General features: G+C 42.1%; 1 protein-coding gene across 1 annotated transcript in view; it reads right to left on the bottom strand.

Moving 5' to 3' along the window:
* Positions 1 to 16718, bottom strand: part of SETDB2 (SET domain bifurcated histone lysine methyltransferase 2) — a 51460-nt gene that overhangs the window by 28589 nt on the left and 6153 nt on the right. The window contains exons 6-14 of the mRNA XM_063150332.1: positions 15612 to 16181; positions 14011 to 14130; positions 12852 to 13021; positions 11889 to 12111; positions 10915 to 10999; positions 9856 to 9949; positions 8861 to 9189; positions 8093 to 8181; positions 5930 to 6044 (exon numbers count right to left, since the gene is read on the bottom strand). Of these exons, the coding sequence (XP_063006402.1) occupies positions 5930 to 6044; positions 8093 to 8181; positions 8861 to 9189; positions 9856 to 9949; positions 10915 to 10999; positions 11889 to 12111; positions 12852 to 13021; positions 14011 to 14130; positions 15612 to 16181 (1795 nt within the window). The remainder of the gene's footprint in view (positions 1 to 5929; positions 6045 to 8092; positions 8182 to 8860; positions 9190 to 9855; positions 9950 to 10914; positions 11000 to 11888; positions 12112 to 12851; positions 13022 to 14010; positions 14131 to 15611; positions 16182 to 16718) is intronic.

Raw genomic sequence — 16718 nt, forward strand, 5'->3', positions numbered from 1 at the left:
TGGAATTGCTGCTAAATTCTAATTTTGTGGTTTATTAAATTAGACATATAGGACCTCATTCATAACACTGATTTTAGGGGCTCAAAACTGAACACAGGATTTGAAGTGTGGCCTCACCAGGGTCAAGTACAGGGGTACAATCACTGCCCTGGTCCTGCTGGCCACACTTGCTGATACAGGTGTGAGAAATTAACCCCACTTTTCAAAATTTTATAAAGCTTAATAAGGGGTAAAAGGGAAATCAATAACAGCACTGGGTGCTCAGCTATGGCCAGAGGCACATCAGCTAACCATAGTAACTCTTCTTATGTGCTTTCTCTATTGCACTGGCCAAATATATATTCATAAAGATTATGCATGTTCAAACATTTCTTTGAACTCATGTTCTGGGAATTCTTTAGCTTGGTTCGACCCCTGACCCACCTATTTAGAGTACATGCAGTAATTGTGGATGTGGTTTTGAAGGTTGTGTGTCACTTCCTCACAACAGCCCCTGTTCTGTGCTTTCAGCAGGTGAGAGTTATTGATAGTTGAAGAGTCAATAGCAGGGATCCTCATCCCATCCATTCCTTTAATGTTATCTGGCCATGCAGACAGTTTTAGCTATTTCCACAAGTACTTTAAATCAACATCAGCTATTTCACAAATACATCTGAGTTATTCTCATTGTTGTCAGTTAGTTACAAAAATAAAAGTATTAGTTATTATTTCACAACTACAGCTACTTCTGCAAAAGTTAACACTGTAATGCACAACACAGCATCCACTTGAGTAATCTGTAAAAGCCAATACATAATTAGTGAAAGCCAACAACTACATGGTTATGGAGGAATTTTTGATAGCTGACCAAGAATTGGGAGGGTGCCTGACCCAGCTAATCTGGGTCCCTGCACTGCAAGGACACTGTAGCCTTGAGCACAGCTGTATTACAGTAACAAGAGCTGAGAAAAAGACATGAGAAAAAGTAGATGTAAGATGTAAAGAATGAAGAAGTAAGAGAGGAGCCGATATCTATAGTATAACCAATGGATTGCTTAGCTTACAGAATATGTATGAGCTTATTACTTGTTGTGCAGAAATGTCTGATGTTCTCACGAATAAACGAAGCTTGCTCATTCTCATATTAAGTGTCTGGAGTCTTCCCTCACTGTGACACATGGTTACCTTTACGGTATTCTCCATAAGTTCTCTTAAGTCTAGAGTGGCATCAGAAGGCCACCCTGGACTGCCTCCCTGACAGACCCTTGAAGACTGTAGCTGTGGGTTTATGCAGTGCTGTGACAACCTGAGGTGGAGTTGTAAACAGGCCCTGAGAAATGCACAAAGTCATTTGGCAGAGAAATAAAACTGCAACAGGATAAAGGATGCTTGCTAAAGAACTGGGTATGCTTTTGGCTGTTGCCACACACACAGCGTTGTTACTTTGGCTTTGTTGATCTGTCCCCAGTGGGCCTTGTTTCTCACACAGCCCGGGATGCCACTGGCCTTCTTGGCCACCTGGGCACACTCATGTTTAGCTGCTGTCTCCCAACACCCCCAGATCCTTTTCTGCTGGGCATCCTTCCAGACACTCTTCTCCCAGCCTGTAGGGCTGCCCGGGGTTGCTGTGACCCAAGTGCAGGACCTGGCACTCGGTCTTGTTGAACCTTCTCCAGCGAGCTCATCAGGCACATTAACAGGCATATTCTGGCTCATCAGGTGTCAGAACCCAGGACATTCCTCTGGCTGCCCTGGCTGATTCAAGACCCTGGAAAAGGGCTCAGAGGCCTTGGCACAGAGTCAAAAACACCTGTGCCTTCCATTTTAGCCCATGGAAAAAATTATCAACTTAGTGTGAAGATTTACTAGCCACAAGAGTTTGAGTAGAATGTTAATTTGTCACAGGGTGAAAAAGTAGAATTTTGGGGATTTAGAATGGGGGTTCAAGAGGCAAGATGGAGGAATCTGGGCATGTCCTGTCCTTCTTCTTCTTCTTGTCCTCCATCTTCTGCTGTGATGGTGACACTTTTTGATTGGTTTAGAATAGAGACAGACTGTCTAACATAGGTGATAGGTACTGGAAAATTATTGTAAATAAAGTATACATAGTTCTTAGTATAATGTACACGTAGTTTTTAGTATAAAAAGTTAACAGCACCTCAAGGGCAGTTGCTGTGCCACAACCCGACCTGCTGGACACATCTCCGCAGGTCAGAGAAAGATGCAATAGATGAGAAAAAATAAACGACCTTGAAAAGGAGAATGGACAAATCTCAACTTCTTTGGCTGCAGTGCTGGGAAAAGAAAGACTTTCTAATACCTTGGGGGTAATCTCAACCACAGAAACCCGAGCATCATGAGGCTGCACCAAACACAACATGGAGCTTTTAAGATCTGTTCCCTTTACCAGCTAGACCAGCTTTGGCTTTTCAGCACTGCTGGCATCATACCAGTTGGTTTCCCAAACTGCTTTGCACCTGCCCACACACAGCATATTAGAGCTAAGATCAACTCCTGCGTCCAGGCTTGCAATTAGATTATATCTATTAGCCAAATACTGCTACACAATTCCAATTCCCAGATCTATTACTTAGATTATACTCAAATGAGTTAACGTGATTCAAGCACCCACAGGTGCATAAATCTTAAACTAGTAAAATCTTCCTAACAGAAGTCTGTTCTTCAGCACAGGAAAAATTCTCCGTGGAGAATTCCAAAAAATGTCCAAAACCCTTGTGAGCTCTTCCTTCAAACTGTTGTGCTATCAAGCCATATAGTTCTGTGAAAGAGCTGGAAATTAATGCTCAGTGCTTTTTTGGCAAAAAAAAAAAAATGTTAATAAGCTCCAGTCCAGTTTCTTTTATACTTACGCTGTAAGCTTCAGCTGTCTTTGCACTTCTATGCTTATCTTGGGTACTAATACTTATTACCATGGAGCCCTTATACATCCTCATATCCCTACTGTCCCTCCATAGGGACCATCTTGCTCACTGTAAGAGCTGTGATTCACACCTCAATGCAACTTATTCCCATCAGGCACTCTTCATTTATGATGCCCCCGACAGGCTGATGAGAAGTCCCAAATGTGTCATTCCACAGGTACTTCACTTGGAATATCTTCATCTGTTTTTCCATCAGTGCTTGTGCTCAGTGCTTCTACACATTGCTCTGCTAAAGCATGGGTGACATGAGGGGCTGTGCTCAGAAATATCCTCATCTGTGAGCTGTGACAAGCAGAGGAACAGTCAGCAGAGCAGAGAGAGCTCAGGTGAGCATTCCTGTGGTCACTACCTGCAGAAATACTTGCAGGACACCCTCAACAGAACATGTTCTAGCAATACTATAGAAGCAGGCAGAAATCACACCTTGTAAGGTGATTTTGCTCATGGATAGTTATGATCTCTGATCTGGAGGAGGACAATGAAGAAGCACCAGGCAGGAGACAGACCTGATAAACCCAGCTAGCCAAAAAGCCCTGTCTCATACACAGGCCTTCTGTGACATCTACACTCACAGCAGGCTCTCCCATAGGTGCAGACCACATGGAGCAAGTAAGTGCTGCCTCTTTTAAATCATCAGGTCTGTTTTCCTGCATTAAGAAACAGGGGCTCTTCCTCACCTGCCCAGTATCATTAATTCCTACCACTGATCTGGAATATATCATCAACAGCAGTAAAATGTACCTTCTTCCACCCCCATTCCTGAAGCTTTAAAAATATTCCTGAATCATTTAAAAAACATGTTTTACATAGACACAGATGTTTTCTGCATTTTCATTTGTTTAGAAGGCTAATACCACTCCTGGGTTACCTGTGGGTTTTGTCATACACATTGGCATGTCCCTGGTTAATGCTGAAAAGATGATCCCCCAAGGCATATTCCCTCTGAGTACAGACCTTCAGATCTTCAATGAAGCAAAAAGCAACTGGGCTGAGTGCTGCCTACAGCTCACACAGGGGCTGCAGTGACAGAGGGGCTGATCAGGGTAGCAGTGGGTGGCTCTGACCCTCTGAAGAGGTACTGCACCATCAGTGGGGTAGCTCTGCTTGTCTGCATTTATCCCTGAAGATGGGTGGTGAAAGCCCACACAAACCCAGAGTACAATGACAGGGACCAAAGCTGAGGAGAGGTTTGCTTGCTGGATGTGTCAAACTCTCAAACAGAGCTGAGAGAGAGAATATCTGAGGTTTCACAGTAAGCAGAATGGTTCACAGGTCTGTTATCTCTGTGAAAGGTCCACTTTTAACAGGCTGAAACTCCTTATACATGATCAAACTTGAAAAATCCAAGAGCATCATGTGTTGCAATACAACCCCATGATTTTTTAAGCTTGAAGCATACAAAACAAACAAACAAAAAAACCCACTTAGGGCCACAGATACCATGTTTGTCCACAGTTACACAGCACAGATACAACCCAATTAAAACAGAACCCTAAGCCATGAGTGCATTAGACATCCACTGCCTCTTGGCCTCAGGGCTGAGAACTGGCTCCTGCTTATCTTTCATTTTGCAGTATAGGCTTGGACATAACCAGGCCACGACCTTCATTTGCTCCAACCATTTCCCTGAAAACCCCCACAGGAGTAGAGTGACACGGTGAGCACTGAGGCATATGGACTGGAATCTGGGATACCAACCATGCAATTAACACATGAATAGTGGTGGTTTTTCCAAGACTCATTTATCAAGGAACAAAGAAAGGTGCAGGTACAAGGTTTACCTTCTCCAACAAAGGTAATTTTACTTCAAGCCAACCACTTTATTCCATAAACGACAGTCTGAGTTAACCTTTTTTTTAGCTCTCATGCTAATCAGCTGGCTGTATGGCAGTGATTTCCCTGTGAGCTAGGATGCTCTCCGTGTTACTCCTCGAGGCTGAGACATACCTGATCAGCTGCAGGCTTCTGGTAAGTGACACACAGTCTTGTACTATAGTGCCCCTGGATTTTGTATTGGTAACTTTAAATCATTCTCATATCCTCTGCAGTAACAGAGTAAACTTTGCCATCAAACTCCTTAAGTCTTACTTTTACAACATTTTTAATAAAACCACTTTTTTTGAAACCTTTGGCAGTGGTTCTTCAAGCATCTAAACTGCTCACCTGTGCCACCTCCTTGCTTGCCCAAGGCTCCAACACGTTCAAAAGCCCCACACCTGCACAGCCATCCCTTGCTCCATTTCAGAGCCACCTCCTGCATCTGCACTCCCAATGCAGCTTGTTTCTGTCTTACCAACAAACCATGTGGTAAGCAATTCTGTGGCCCACCTGTCCCATACACAATATGGCACTGAGATGAGGTACACTGGATTTCTCAAGGATTTCTCTGTGTGTCACAAACATGGAGAGGGGAACAATCCAACAAAACCCAGTCATTTCTCTCCTGCTGCAGCAGGACTTGTCCAGCTCATTTTGTAGCACAAACACAGCTCTGCAGAACTGTTCTGTTTAATTCTGTCTCTGTTCAGGACAATCTGTCCCACCGGAGGCAACAGACTTAGGTGTATTTGAACAATTCCTAGTGCCCAGACAGGCAGTCTTGCATTCATAATGAATCTCAGAAACCTGAGTTTTGCTAACTCAGCACTGTGGAGAGGCACAGAAAACACCAAGGAACTGTTGCTCTCATCAGTCATGTCTCTGCTGCAGATGGCATGGAGCAGGAATTCTTCCAGTGCACTGTGAACTTTGCTTGTGGAGGGAGCAGGGAGGAGGAAAACCAATTACCCAGGAAAGGCTCAATGCCTGCTCTTAGGACAAACAGTTCTATTTCTGTAAACTACAAAAGTGACATTTGAATGTAAATTTAAAAAATCATCAGGTGAAAGGCATTTTAGTTGAATGCAATTAGCACCACAGACTTGAGGGCTGTTTGCTGAGTAGTCATCCCTTCCAGCATACAAATTCCCAGGTATGAGATGTGTTGACAGTAGGAAAGCTTTTGCCTATAAGGTTTTTTTCCTGCACTTCTGAACTCCACAGTGACAGGAAATTTCTGTCTCTGGCATGCTTCCAGCTTCATAACCATAATCCCAGGTGAGTTCAGTTCCCGCTTTCACATGTCTAAGGAATAAAACAGTTAATTTGCTTGAACTAAGTGAAACAGTACTGTGCTAACAATTTGTCACCAACAACACACATGCAAACCCCAAAATTGTAGGGGGCAGGGAGCATCACACAGGCAGCTTGGGATGGGAAGGAAACAAGGCAGACAAGGAGTCGCTGGCACACTCATGCTCCTTTGGCTATGGAAATTACAAATAGGGTTGGAGTCTATTTCTAAAGAATGTGCTCTAACCTAGAGGGAAATTCTGGGAGACAAAAATCAAACAAAAAAAGCCACTACAAAGCCAAAGCCAACCAAACAAAAAACCAAAACCAAAACAACAACAAAACAAAAACCCCCAAAAGAAAAACCCAAAACCCCTTAAAACAAAACAAAACAAACAAAAAAAAAGGAAATTCAGATAAATAATACATCTAAATGAATAACATAGTTTTCAGTTTTGTTATTTTTCCTATGTACAGTGCATCACTGAAATTTGAAGAGATCTTTAGCTATATTGCTGAAGACTGTCATCTTTGGTCTGGCAGGCTGCCTTTTAATGCAATTGCACTATGTGCACCAGGCTCAAACTCAGAATTAAACACGTGCTCCTCATGAATTAGCTGCTCTGGTAGTAAAATAGAAGAAATGTCTAGGGCAGGAAATTCATTGACCAAAATGAATGCCAAACTAAATACCTGAGATTATGATGCTGAGGAACAACTGATGGAAAATGTAAGAAAATATGAATATTGTGATGAAGAGAGTAATTCTCTGATGTTTCTCACTGGATATGGTATAGGGGACATCCAGTGAATTCCTAGGCAGCTGACTGAGAACAAACAATAAGGACTTTTCATACAGCACTGGGATAACTGCAGCCTGGGACTTGCTGACTTGAGATGGTCTAGAGGCCAGACATGTAAAACAAATAAAAAGGCCAGGCATGTAAAACAAATAAAACTTGCCCAGGTGACTGGGCAAGTCCATGGAAGGCACACAATTAAGCTCAATGATCCAGATGAAGTCCTTAATTTAGAAAAGTTGTAAAAGGGTGATGTCCAGAAAATGGAAGAGCCAGCGAGGGGAACTCTCCTTCAACAATCTTCTTCCCTAAGTGTCTTTGCTGTCACTATTATCTCTCTCCAGTGGCCTCAGTCCTCACTACACTTCTTTACCAAGTGCCTGAGCAAGAAAGACTCTAGCTAAAACAAAATCCTGTTTTGGATGTATTTCAAAACATTGTCCTCACAGTTCCTCCCAGTGCAATCCACAGCATCTGTCATATGGAGCAGAGCTGCAAGGCTCCACAGAAGATCAATGTTCCGTGGATTTGGTTTGTTGGCACAAATTCTCCCCTCTCTGTTCTGTTCTCACCTAGTTCTACTGCTGACATGCATGTCAGCCAACTTCATTTATACAATTCATCTTTCCTCTGCTGCTGCCATACTGTGTCTTGCTGGCACCAGCTCTCTGTACCTCTCTTTTGGTTAGACACCAAGGAAATATCTGCATCTCTTACTTTCAGAACACATTTTCACCTCTGTGTATCCTATTGTCATATCCCCAGGACATGCTGGGCTACACAAAGTGCTGCTTGTCCAGACAGCTCTGAGGAAAAGGACTGAAGCCTTTTTGGCCCACGAAGTGTCTCAACCTTAATATCCTGTGGGGTTCAATCCTGCCCTATGTGAGGCAGATCTGGTGGCCATTCCTTGAGACACAACAGTAGGATGAGTGGATCTTTGCCTTCTGAATGACCATGCTGAGTAAAACCTATTCTTGCACTGAAGAAGATTATCACTGAAGTGGACACATCAAAATTAACCTTCTCTACTTTACATTTCAGTGCAAAACTGAAGCAAAACTCATTAATGATAACCAATGACTATTTCTTCTGCCTTCAGTGCACAATAAGAAGTCACTTCTAAGACAGTTTAATGCTTTTATGATCTAAGCATCTGCCCCACCCCTCAGTATAATTATACTCCAATAAGTGAGCAGTGTTTTGTTTTTTTTCCTCCTAGTGCCTTAAATGAACAACATTAAACTTTCAGAAATTCACCTGTTTGTGAAGAATGCAACCCATGGAAAACTTCTGTTGTGAGTTTCTACAAACACACTTTGTGCAAAGAGATTTGGGCAGCAGCTGTGCTGTAAAACAGAAAATCTGAATTAGTAACAGCCCAACACTACATCGTTGGCTGAAAAATGACGTCAGATATCACTTTGTATCAGATATCTTTCACCAGTAAAGTTTCTTCCTTCCCTTCTTGAGCCCACATGGAAAGTTTATCACTCAATGCCATTGCCAGGGCAGCGGTGCTAGGGAGCAAGCAATGGATTGCATGATTGTGTGTTGGCCAAGTACAGGATGTGAAAGGTCACTCAGGTACAGGTAAGAACATGTGTATGCTCATGAGAACAGAAGGAAGGCTTCTGCAAGGCACTACTAATATTAACACCATATTACCTCTGCAAAGAAGAACAGTTTAAACATATGCAAGAGTTTTGCTGTAAGACATATTCATGCCAGTGAAGAGAAATAAATTATTTGTGTAAGGAAGGCATGTTCATGCCAATGAAGAAATAAATTATTTGCATCATACCTGCAAGATCAGTCTATGAAGTATTTGTCTTAGCTGAAGGTACTTGGCAATTGAACAGCCAGTGTGACCCAACCTATTGTCCTGTCACCTGTGATGGCAGGGAGCACCACATGTGCCTCTCTTGCCACCACCCATACTGTTTATGTGCAAAAACTTTTAGTCTAAATAAGTAAATGATGTATTTGCAGAGGCAACGAAAAGAACCCATGCAATTTAGTACTTACATTTAGAAAACGACCCACATTTCCTTCTTTTGTGGCATCCAGTACATAAATATTTTCTTCATTACTGTTCTTGGGAAACATCCCATCATCCTCAGACTCCTCACAAAGCGCATCTTGTTTTGGCTGCCTGCTATTTTCTCTGCAGTCAGCTTTTAGGGGTGCATTGCTGGATGGTCTCACAACACAGGTGTCAGCCAGCACACTGGGCTTGCCACACTCAACACCCTGCAGTGACAGACTCTTCCTTTCACATCCCGCAGTCTCTACACCAGCAGAGTCAGTCTGTCCAATGTCCATCAGATGCTCTTCCTTCTGCTGCCGGGTGCATTCTGTCAATGGACATGTATGTTATTTCTCAACAGCAGTTTAATGCCAAAGCCTTTCCCTTGTTTGGCCCCAAACTCTCACCCACCCACTTTTCCCACATCCTCCAGAATCTAGGCAGCTTACTTGCTATCTACAAGTCTAGAACACAATTTTTTCATGTCTCTCATCAATCCTCCCAACAAATGACTGTTTCCTGCTGTGATGCCTAAAGGTGCTCAAGGTGCCTCTGAGTGACCTAGTGTCTCACTCTTCTCAAATCCCATTTCAGACTGACTTTTCCCACATAGCATTTTTTATCATTCTCCACCTTAATTCCCAAGAGAATCACAAACTGTAATTAAGACAAGCAAAATGGATGTGCAAATAGCATCAGTTTCACACTGCCTCTCCAGCTTGATGTCCCCCCACCCCAGTGTTATATCCTGTTCAATTTTTGTTGGCTGGAACAGGTACTGGGTGTGACACAGCAAGATCTGCAAGGCTGACTTTCCCACAATTGCACAGTATTTGAGAAGCTGCTGTCTGGACAGTCCAACTTGTCTCAACATCTATGGACAGCATTGCTCTACTCTAAGAAGTGGCCTGCCCACACTGTCTACATTAAAGTCTATCCCCAGATGGGACACAACTGTACAAAGCATGCAGTACATAGAGCTCTGCAAACCTACTTTCCTTTCCTTTCTTTGTTCCACTGGTTAGTTTTGTTTTGCTTGGTTGATGAATCTGAGAACTATCATCTTCATCTGAGCTGGTACTGTGCACCTGTGTATCAAATGAAAAGGCTGTGAGGTGCTGCATGCAACTCTGGGCCAAAAGTGCATAGCAAGTGGCTTTTAGAATTTCAAGGCTGAAGTTTCAAAGCTATTGTAATGCATAGCTGTGGCTGAATTTGGGAAGTTAATACATTGGCTGCAATGCAACATTTATCTTAATTTCAACTTCTCCTTCATAATAACCAGGAAAGAGTCTCCCAGTAATTAAGACATGTAAGTAAGTGCTAAAGTCCCAATTATTTCACCAGAATTTTAAGTTGCTTAGCCAAATGCCAAACATGCTTTTTACACAGTTTCAATGAAATGACAAGATGTGGCAGAATTTCTCCTCTCCCATCAAAAAAAGGCAATTAGTTATGGGACCCCTAAAAAAGACAGCAGTGCAAAATGTTTGCATGAAAATTTCACGTGCATTTCTTAAGGGCAATAAATCCAGTAAAACCTACAGCATAAGCTTACACCAGTTTTCCTCCTCTGCACATGTTTGCAGGCAACACTTCACACTCATAAAAGGTCAGGAGTCACATTCAGGTCAGTTCTCCCAACTCTGTTACTGTATGAGAAAACTGCATAGACATCCTGGAATTCCCTTCTCTCCCTGCTGAGCCTTTCTTTGGGGAGACATCACACAAATATTATCACTCTGACCCCCTAACCCTGTACACAAGGGGTGCAGGGGGAGAATGATTACTTCAGGCTCTTGAGGAATGTAAGCAAAGGGGGGAGAAGGGAAGACCATGACAGTAGATAGTGCTGGTCTGGGGGAACATGCTGAAGGATTGGTAATGGAGAGAGGACGGGATGCAGCTTCCAGCATGACAGCCGAGCTCACAGTGTGACCCAATCTCATGAAGAAAGGTCATTAGAACTATACAAACATACAAGATGAAAATGTCAAAGTTAACATACATATTCAACACAGTGAAAAATGAATCTGTTAAAGCCACTTATTACCATTTCTGGCTGGTGATTGTGAAAAATAAGTGTTCTAGTTCCAGGCCTTCTCACTGCTGCATTACTTGAGTTCTTCTGATGAACCCTGCACAGAAAGGTCAGAAGGAAATTATAAAAGACAAACAGACCCATAAGTAACTCTCACAAGACACATTTCTCTAACAATCTCTAGTTCCAGTCTCTTCTCTAGAAGGAACTACAGCAGAGCCTGTGGTCTGGCCTCACCCCATGTTTTGCGAGTATTTTCCTTCTAAGAATTGAGAACCTAGGTTAGGTTCTTTATTGCATTTGTAAGAAAGCAGTTGCTCAAACTTTTTTGAGAGATCAGCAGCTGCTTTTAAATTTTTTTCCAGCTGTCATGCTGAGAACCAAATTGTCTGCTGCTTTACTATTATTATATCAGATTATCTCAAAATAGAACACCTACAGAGTTTTGTCTTTTCCTGTTACTACTTTCAACAATTTTGACAGTACAGCTTTCAACTAGGAAAACATATTCACTGCAAAAGTGAGGTGCTGTCAGACTCCTAACAGGAGAGGTTAAGGTTTCTGGCAGGAAAGGTTATGTTACAAATAACAAAAGGTTTAGAGACTGGGAGCAAAGGGCAGAATAGCTGGTGGCTGATGTATTTATTATCAAACCCTTCAGTGTCATCAAGTATCTTTAAACAATTTATTTCAAGTATACTTTATTAATTCTTTCAAATTAGTATTCCCATTAATGCCCTGAACAGATCAAGTATACCCAAGAGATGAACTGAATTTCTAGAAAATGCCAAGTGGTACACATAAGTAAAATTAATACAGAGAGAAAACTCTGTCCCACCAGAACAAATAATTGGGAATTTAAAAAGAAGTTCAGAAAGAAAAAAACACCACCCTCGTATGACGACATACTCTAAGTGATACAACAGAATTCCTAGATTAGCAGAATATTAGTTTTGTTATGCTTAAGCTTATTTTCATAAACTTACAGAGTTGATTTATTTTCATTATCCACAGTCTGAGACAAAGAATCCTGATTCTCAAGGATGTCATTTTTGTCAGTCTGCACTAGTTCAATCACTGAGTCTGAACGACCAAGGTCAAGTTTTCTTTTTTTGGAAGAAAAGTCATGGCCTCTATCATTCACTGCACTTTTCTCCTTCAGCTCTTGCTCACTATCTCCCAAAACTTCAGCTCTGCTCATTAATCTGCCTGAAAGAAAAAGAAAAGTTTTCTTGCTTTTTTTAAAATGCTTGTTTGCTGAGTCACACTCACTAGCACAAGTCAAACTTACATTAACAAATAGAAGAGCATTACTTGGGAAAGCAAAATATGAATGCTGTCTGTAATTCTATAATGTCAATAGAGGCTGGAGTACAAACTGAATTAGAGAAGGGCATGTAGTAATAAGACAAAGGACAATGGCTTTAAACTACTGGAGAGCACATCTAGATTAAACATTAGTAAGAACTTCTTCACTGTGAAGGTGGGAGGCACTGGCACAAGTTGCCCAGAGAAGCTGTGAGAGCCCCATCTCTGGAAGTGCTCAAGGTCACTCTGGGTGGGGTCCTGAGCCACCTGGTCTAGTGAAAAGTGTCCCTGCCCATGGCAGGAATGCAACTAGATGTCTTTTAAGGTCCCTTCCAACCCAAACAATTCTACAATTTTAAGAATTTTACTGAAGGAAAATTAACCGTGGTGTAGGATGCACAGATTTATGAGGGAAAAACCCAGCAATCTGAGACAGCTTTTGCTCCATTTGTTTGTCTGTCACCATCTCATAGCAGAGCTTTTCCAAGTTCTTATTCATATTGATCATATTGCAAGTTAAGATTACATTGACACACTTCTCTTCCAACCCTGTATTTCCCTGATCTCAAAAAAAATCCAGGGCACACACCGTGGGAGAGGAAGAATTATGCTACATGTCTTCACAGGTCCCCTCCTGCTACCTGAGTAAGTACAAACAAATGTCCCCTTGTCGATGTCATCCAGGCAGCGGACACCCCAGCCCTTCTTCTCCGTGTTGAACACTTGCAGCCTGACTTGAATGCCATGCTGCACAACTCTGTTCTGACACATCAGCTTGTCACACCTGCACAGCACACTACACTCATAAATCCTGGCAAGGGAAGAAAAACAAAGCACAACATAAATGGATGCATTAGCATAACAAAGTTCCTGTTATTAATTCCCTTTCTAAGCATCAACAAGGCAGTGGACTGAAATATACAGACTCTGGCTAAAACTGGTTGTGCAGCAATGCTCTGAAGCTTGTGATTTTATTGACTGCTGGTTCATTAATTTTAAGAGCCTGTCTGCCAGATTTTGGCATAAGTATACTTAAGATTACATACATTTTGGCGTAAGAAAAACAAATGCCATATTTTTGTTTTATAGGAGTAAATCACACAGAAACTGAAATCCCTAAGAAGCACCTAATTCTATACTGGAACTGATTTTAGCAAGAACACACATGCCTGGACTTCACTGTAGCTGTCCATTTCCAAAAGGACTCATAATTGTGGGGATTTTTGCATCTGTTTCTGGGTTCTCTGACAACTTTAATTCTGCATGTCAGCCAAAAACTAACATCACATAGAGGACTGAAAGGGGCTCCTCAAGCCTGTAGATTTAAGCCTTTGGCTATTGCAGAAAGCTACCTTGCATAATACCTCTCCTAGAGACCTGAAGTAACTAGCTTCTTCTCCAGGCCACCTATTAATCCACAGGAGCTGAATAAGAGAAAGGGCAAACATTTGAATCATTGGATGGCTTCTGGACATTCTTGGAAGAGCCACCCATAACAAAGTCTGGCAAAAGCAGCTGGCTGCTACATCTTTAGGATTCTGGTCACTCTTCACACTTCTCCTGGACCTTGACCTAAGCTGTGAAAACTGTAGGATCTGCAATACAAAAGTTTTTTTTCCCTCTTATTCAAGTCACATTAATTATTTTTTAGCATCCTGATCTGTCACTAAAATTGTGACAAAAATGGAAGGTTTCAGTAATCCAAAACCTCCAGATATTTTAATCCTGTGGCACTTAGACTGAACTATTCACTGCTGTTTTATTTCTGTGCTCTTATTTTACTCCTGTGGTCTTTCTTACCCACTAGGAACAGGTCCCTCCAGTCTCTTGTAACGGTACCCATGGGATCTTTTACTACTTGGAGACAGAGAAATTTTACTACAGCCTCTTGCTGTTAGCTGTAGGCATGCACATTTGGACCTAAAAATAAGAGTAAAACATCTCAGAATGGATTTGAAGCAGAATAAATCAATCATAAATCTAGGTAATTTGAAATGCAATTGACTATACACACACACACATACATTTCTGTATAAACACCTGTATTCCCCCTCCCTGCTCCATTTACTCCACAAGGCTGTTTCAGGCACCTTTTCCCTTAGTCTCTTGGCTGGTTACCTGTGCTTTAAAATAACCATGTTCTCTTCACCCCAACTCCATTCTTCTGCCATGCTCCTTAAATGGCACATTTAAACAGCTGAAGTACAACAGAAACTTATTATAGGCGGGACACTGTCAAATGGATCAAATGAATAAAAATCATCTCTTCTGGCACAGCATCCCAGCCTGTTTGCCACTACTTGGTTATCTTCCTCCCTCCTTAGCCCCCAAGAAGTGAAGAATTTTACACTGTGGAAAATTCAAGCAACAGTGCTTGTCTTCACCATTGTATGTCATGACAACTTCAAAGAGTCACAGTGATTGTGCAAATCCTAAACTCCAAAACTGCACATCAAAAGCAACTCAATTCTTGTGAGACTTTATGCAAAAAAAGTGGCACACTGTGTGCTTGCTGTTTCTCACCACTCAGCTGAAACTAAATTACAAAATCTGGCAGACGTTACACCAGGCTGTGATTTCCAGCTTTTGTTGGGTCATGAGCAACTATGTTGCACAGCAGCATGCGCAACTGCCCTAGCTGTCAATAATACAGAATGGATGCAACACCAAATAATGCCTGCAGAGAGAGACCACACAAACATCCTTCAAGAAAGTAGACAAAAATACCACCAAACTTGCATATGGTAACTGTGGCAGCTTTCCACAGTGTCTGTAGCTCAGTTACTGGGATTTAGAAAAAGATGACAATGAGCAAGAGTATTGGAACTGCTCAGACCACAAATGTATTCTGTAACCACTGAGTTTTGTAGTTTCTGTTTAGACAAGGGGAAGAATGACATGTAGATGTTGGAAACAGGGATGTTTCTTCATCTGCCCTCAGTAAACCACTAAGATCTGAATGATCTGATCCCTCAAGGCTGTCTCACCCCATCTACAGGATGTCATTTAACAGTAGGAACTGCAGCAGAAATTGTCAGGCAGGATCCTTCCCTGCCTGCCCTGCCTCTGCTGGCACAAGACTCCCATCCCTACTCTTTTTCCAAAGCCAAGATATCTTCTTGTCAGTTCCACCTGGAGAAGAAGCACTGCCAGTTTGGAAGAAAGGAAAAGGAACACAATAATCCACCTGTTGATCGCTTCCTTCCCTACAACAGAGGGTGGACCAGTGGGAGCACCTAAGCTCTGGAGAAGAGAAAGACACAATGGTGTCACTCAACACAAAGCATGGCACAAGACATTCCAGCAGTGCTGGTTCTGTTCGGTGCTGTGCCTTCACACCCCACTACTCTGCTATTGAGGCATCGTGTGTCACTGGCCCAAGATGAGATGTTTCTACCCACCTATCAATGCAGCCATCTGTGCAGTCACAGGAATCAACAAACAGGCTGGAGAGATTGTTGAGATAATATCCACGCGGCCACGAGGACTTCCGATACTTGAAATAAGGCAGCCTTGCGTGGTCGAGGCTGTTACAGAAGGAGATGGGCACAGACTCGGCTCCGTCGCTAATGTCAAACTCAAACACCAGGGGCTCGGGATTCATGGTGTTCCTGCCCAACAGCACATAGGTGTTGAAGGAGAAGTGATCAACAAACAAGAAATTGCACTCTGTTTCAAACAAGTAGTTCCGCACATCTTGAAAGCTTCTCAGACTGCGCCCACAAGGAGCTTTGTAATTCACATCCAGCGGCTTCGAAAGGCAGTCTGCTTTTGCATGGCGTCTTTGGAAGTCAAACAGGATGGGGATCTTCAGAGGATTTTCACCCTTGTAGGAACCCACTGCTCTGTTGGCAAGACATGCACTAGAGCACTTGTGGTTCTGATACTGAACTTTTAAAGGTAAACCTTGAATTTTGCTTGGTGCTTCTTTACTCCCTGAGCAGGTTTTTTCCATGTCCTCTTTTTCACTACTTGAAGTAAAAGAGTTAAAAAAAAAGAAGGAAGAGCAACATCTTAGATAACCAGTGTTGTGTTCAGTTTTTTAGCAGTTCAATATTTTTAGCCCCATTGCTAGAAGGCCCAAGGTTTCTCATGGTATAATTGTCCTAACAACATATAAAGACATATCCAGTTGCATTAAAAAAAAAGCTTCTTCCCAGAACTTACACGCTAAAACACAGCAAGGAAATTTTAAAAAAAGGAACAATGTTGTCACTGTCATATTTTCTGGAAAAATCCCTTCACCACGATTTCTTCTCCTGGGAAGCTGAGAAGCCTCAGAGAAAAATGAAAACAATAATTATCTGATTGCTTCTCCAGTGTCTTGCTGCTTTGGAATGTGGTTTGGAGATTGTTTATCCAACATGTGAATTGTTTTTACTTAATGACCAATCACGGTCCAGCCATGTCGGGACTCTGGAGAGTCACAGGTTTTTCATTAGTGTCTTGCTAAGCCTTCTGTAAGTATTCTTCCTCTATTCTTTAGTATAGTTTTAGTTTAGTATTCT

This window comes from Melospiza melodia, chromosome 2, assembly GCF_035770615.1.
Source record: "Melospiza melodia melodia isolate bMelMel2 chromosome 2, bMelMel2.pri, whole genome shotgun sequence".
In the NCBI taxonomy this organism is placed as follows: domain Eukaryota; kingdom Metazoa; phylum Chordata; class Aves; order Passeriformes; family Passerellidae; genus Melospiza; species Melospiza melodia.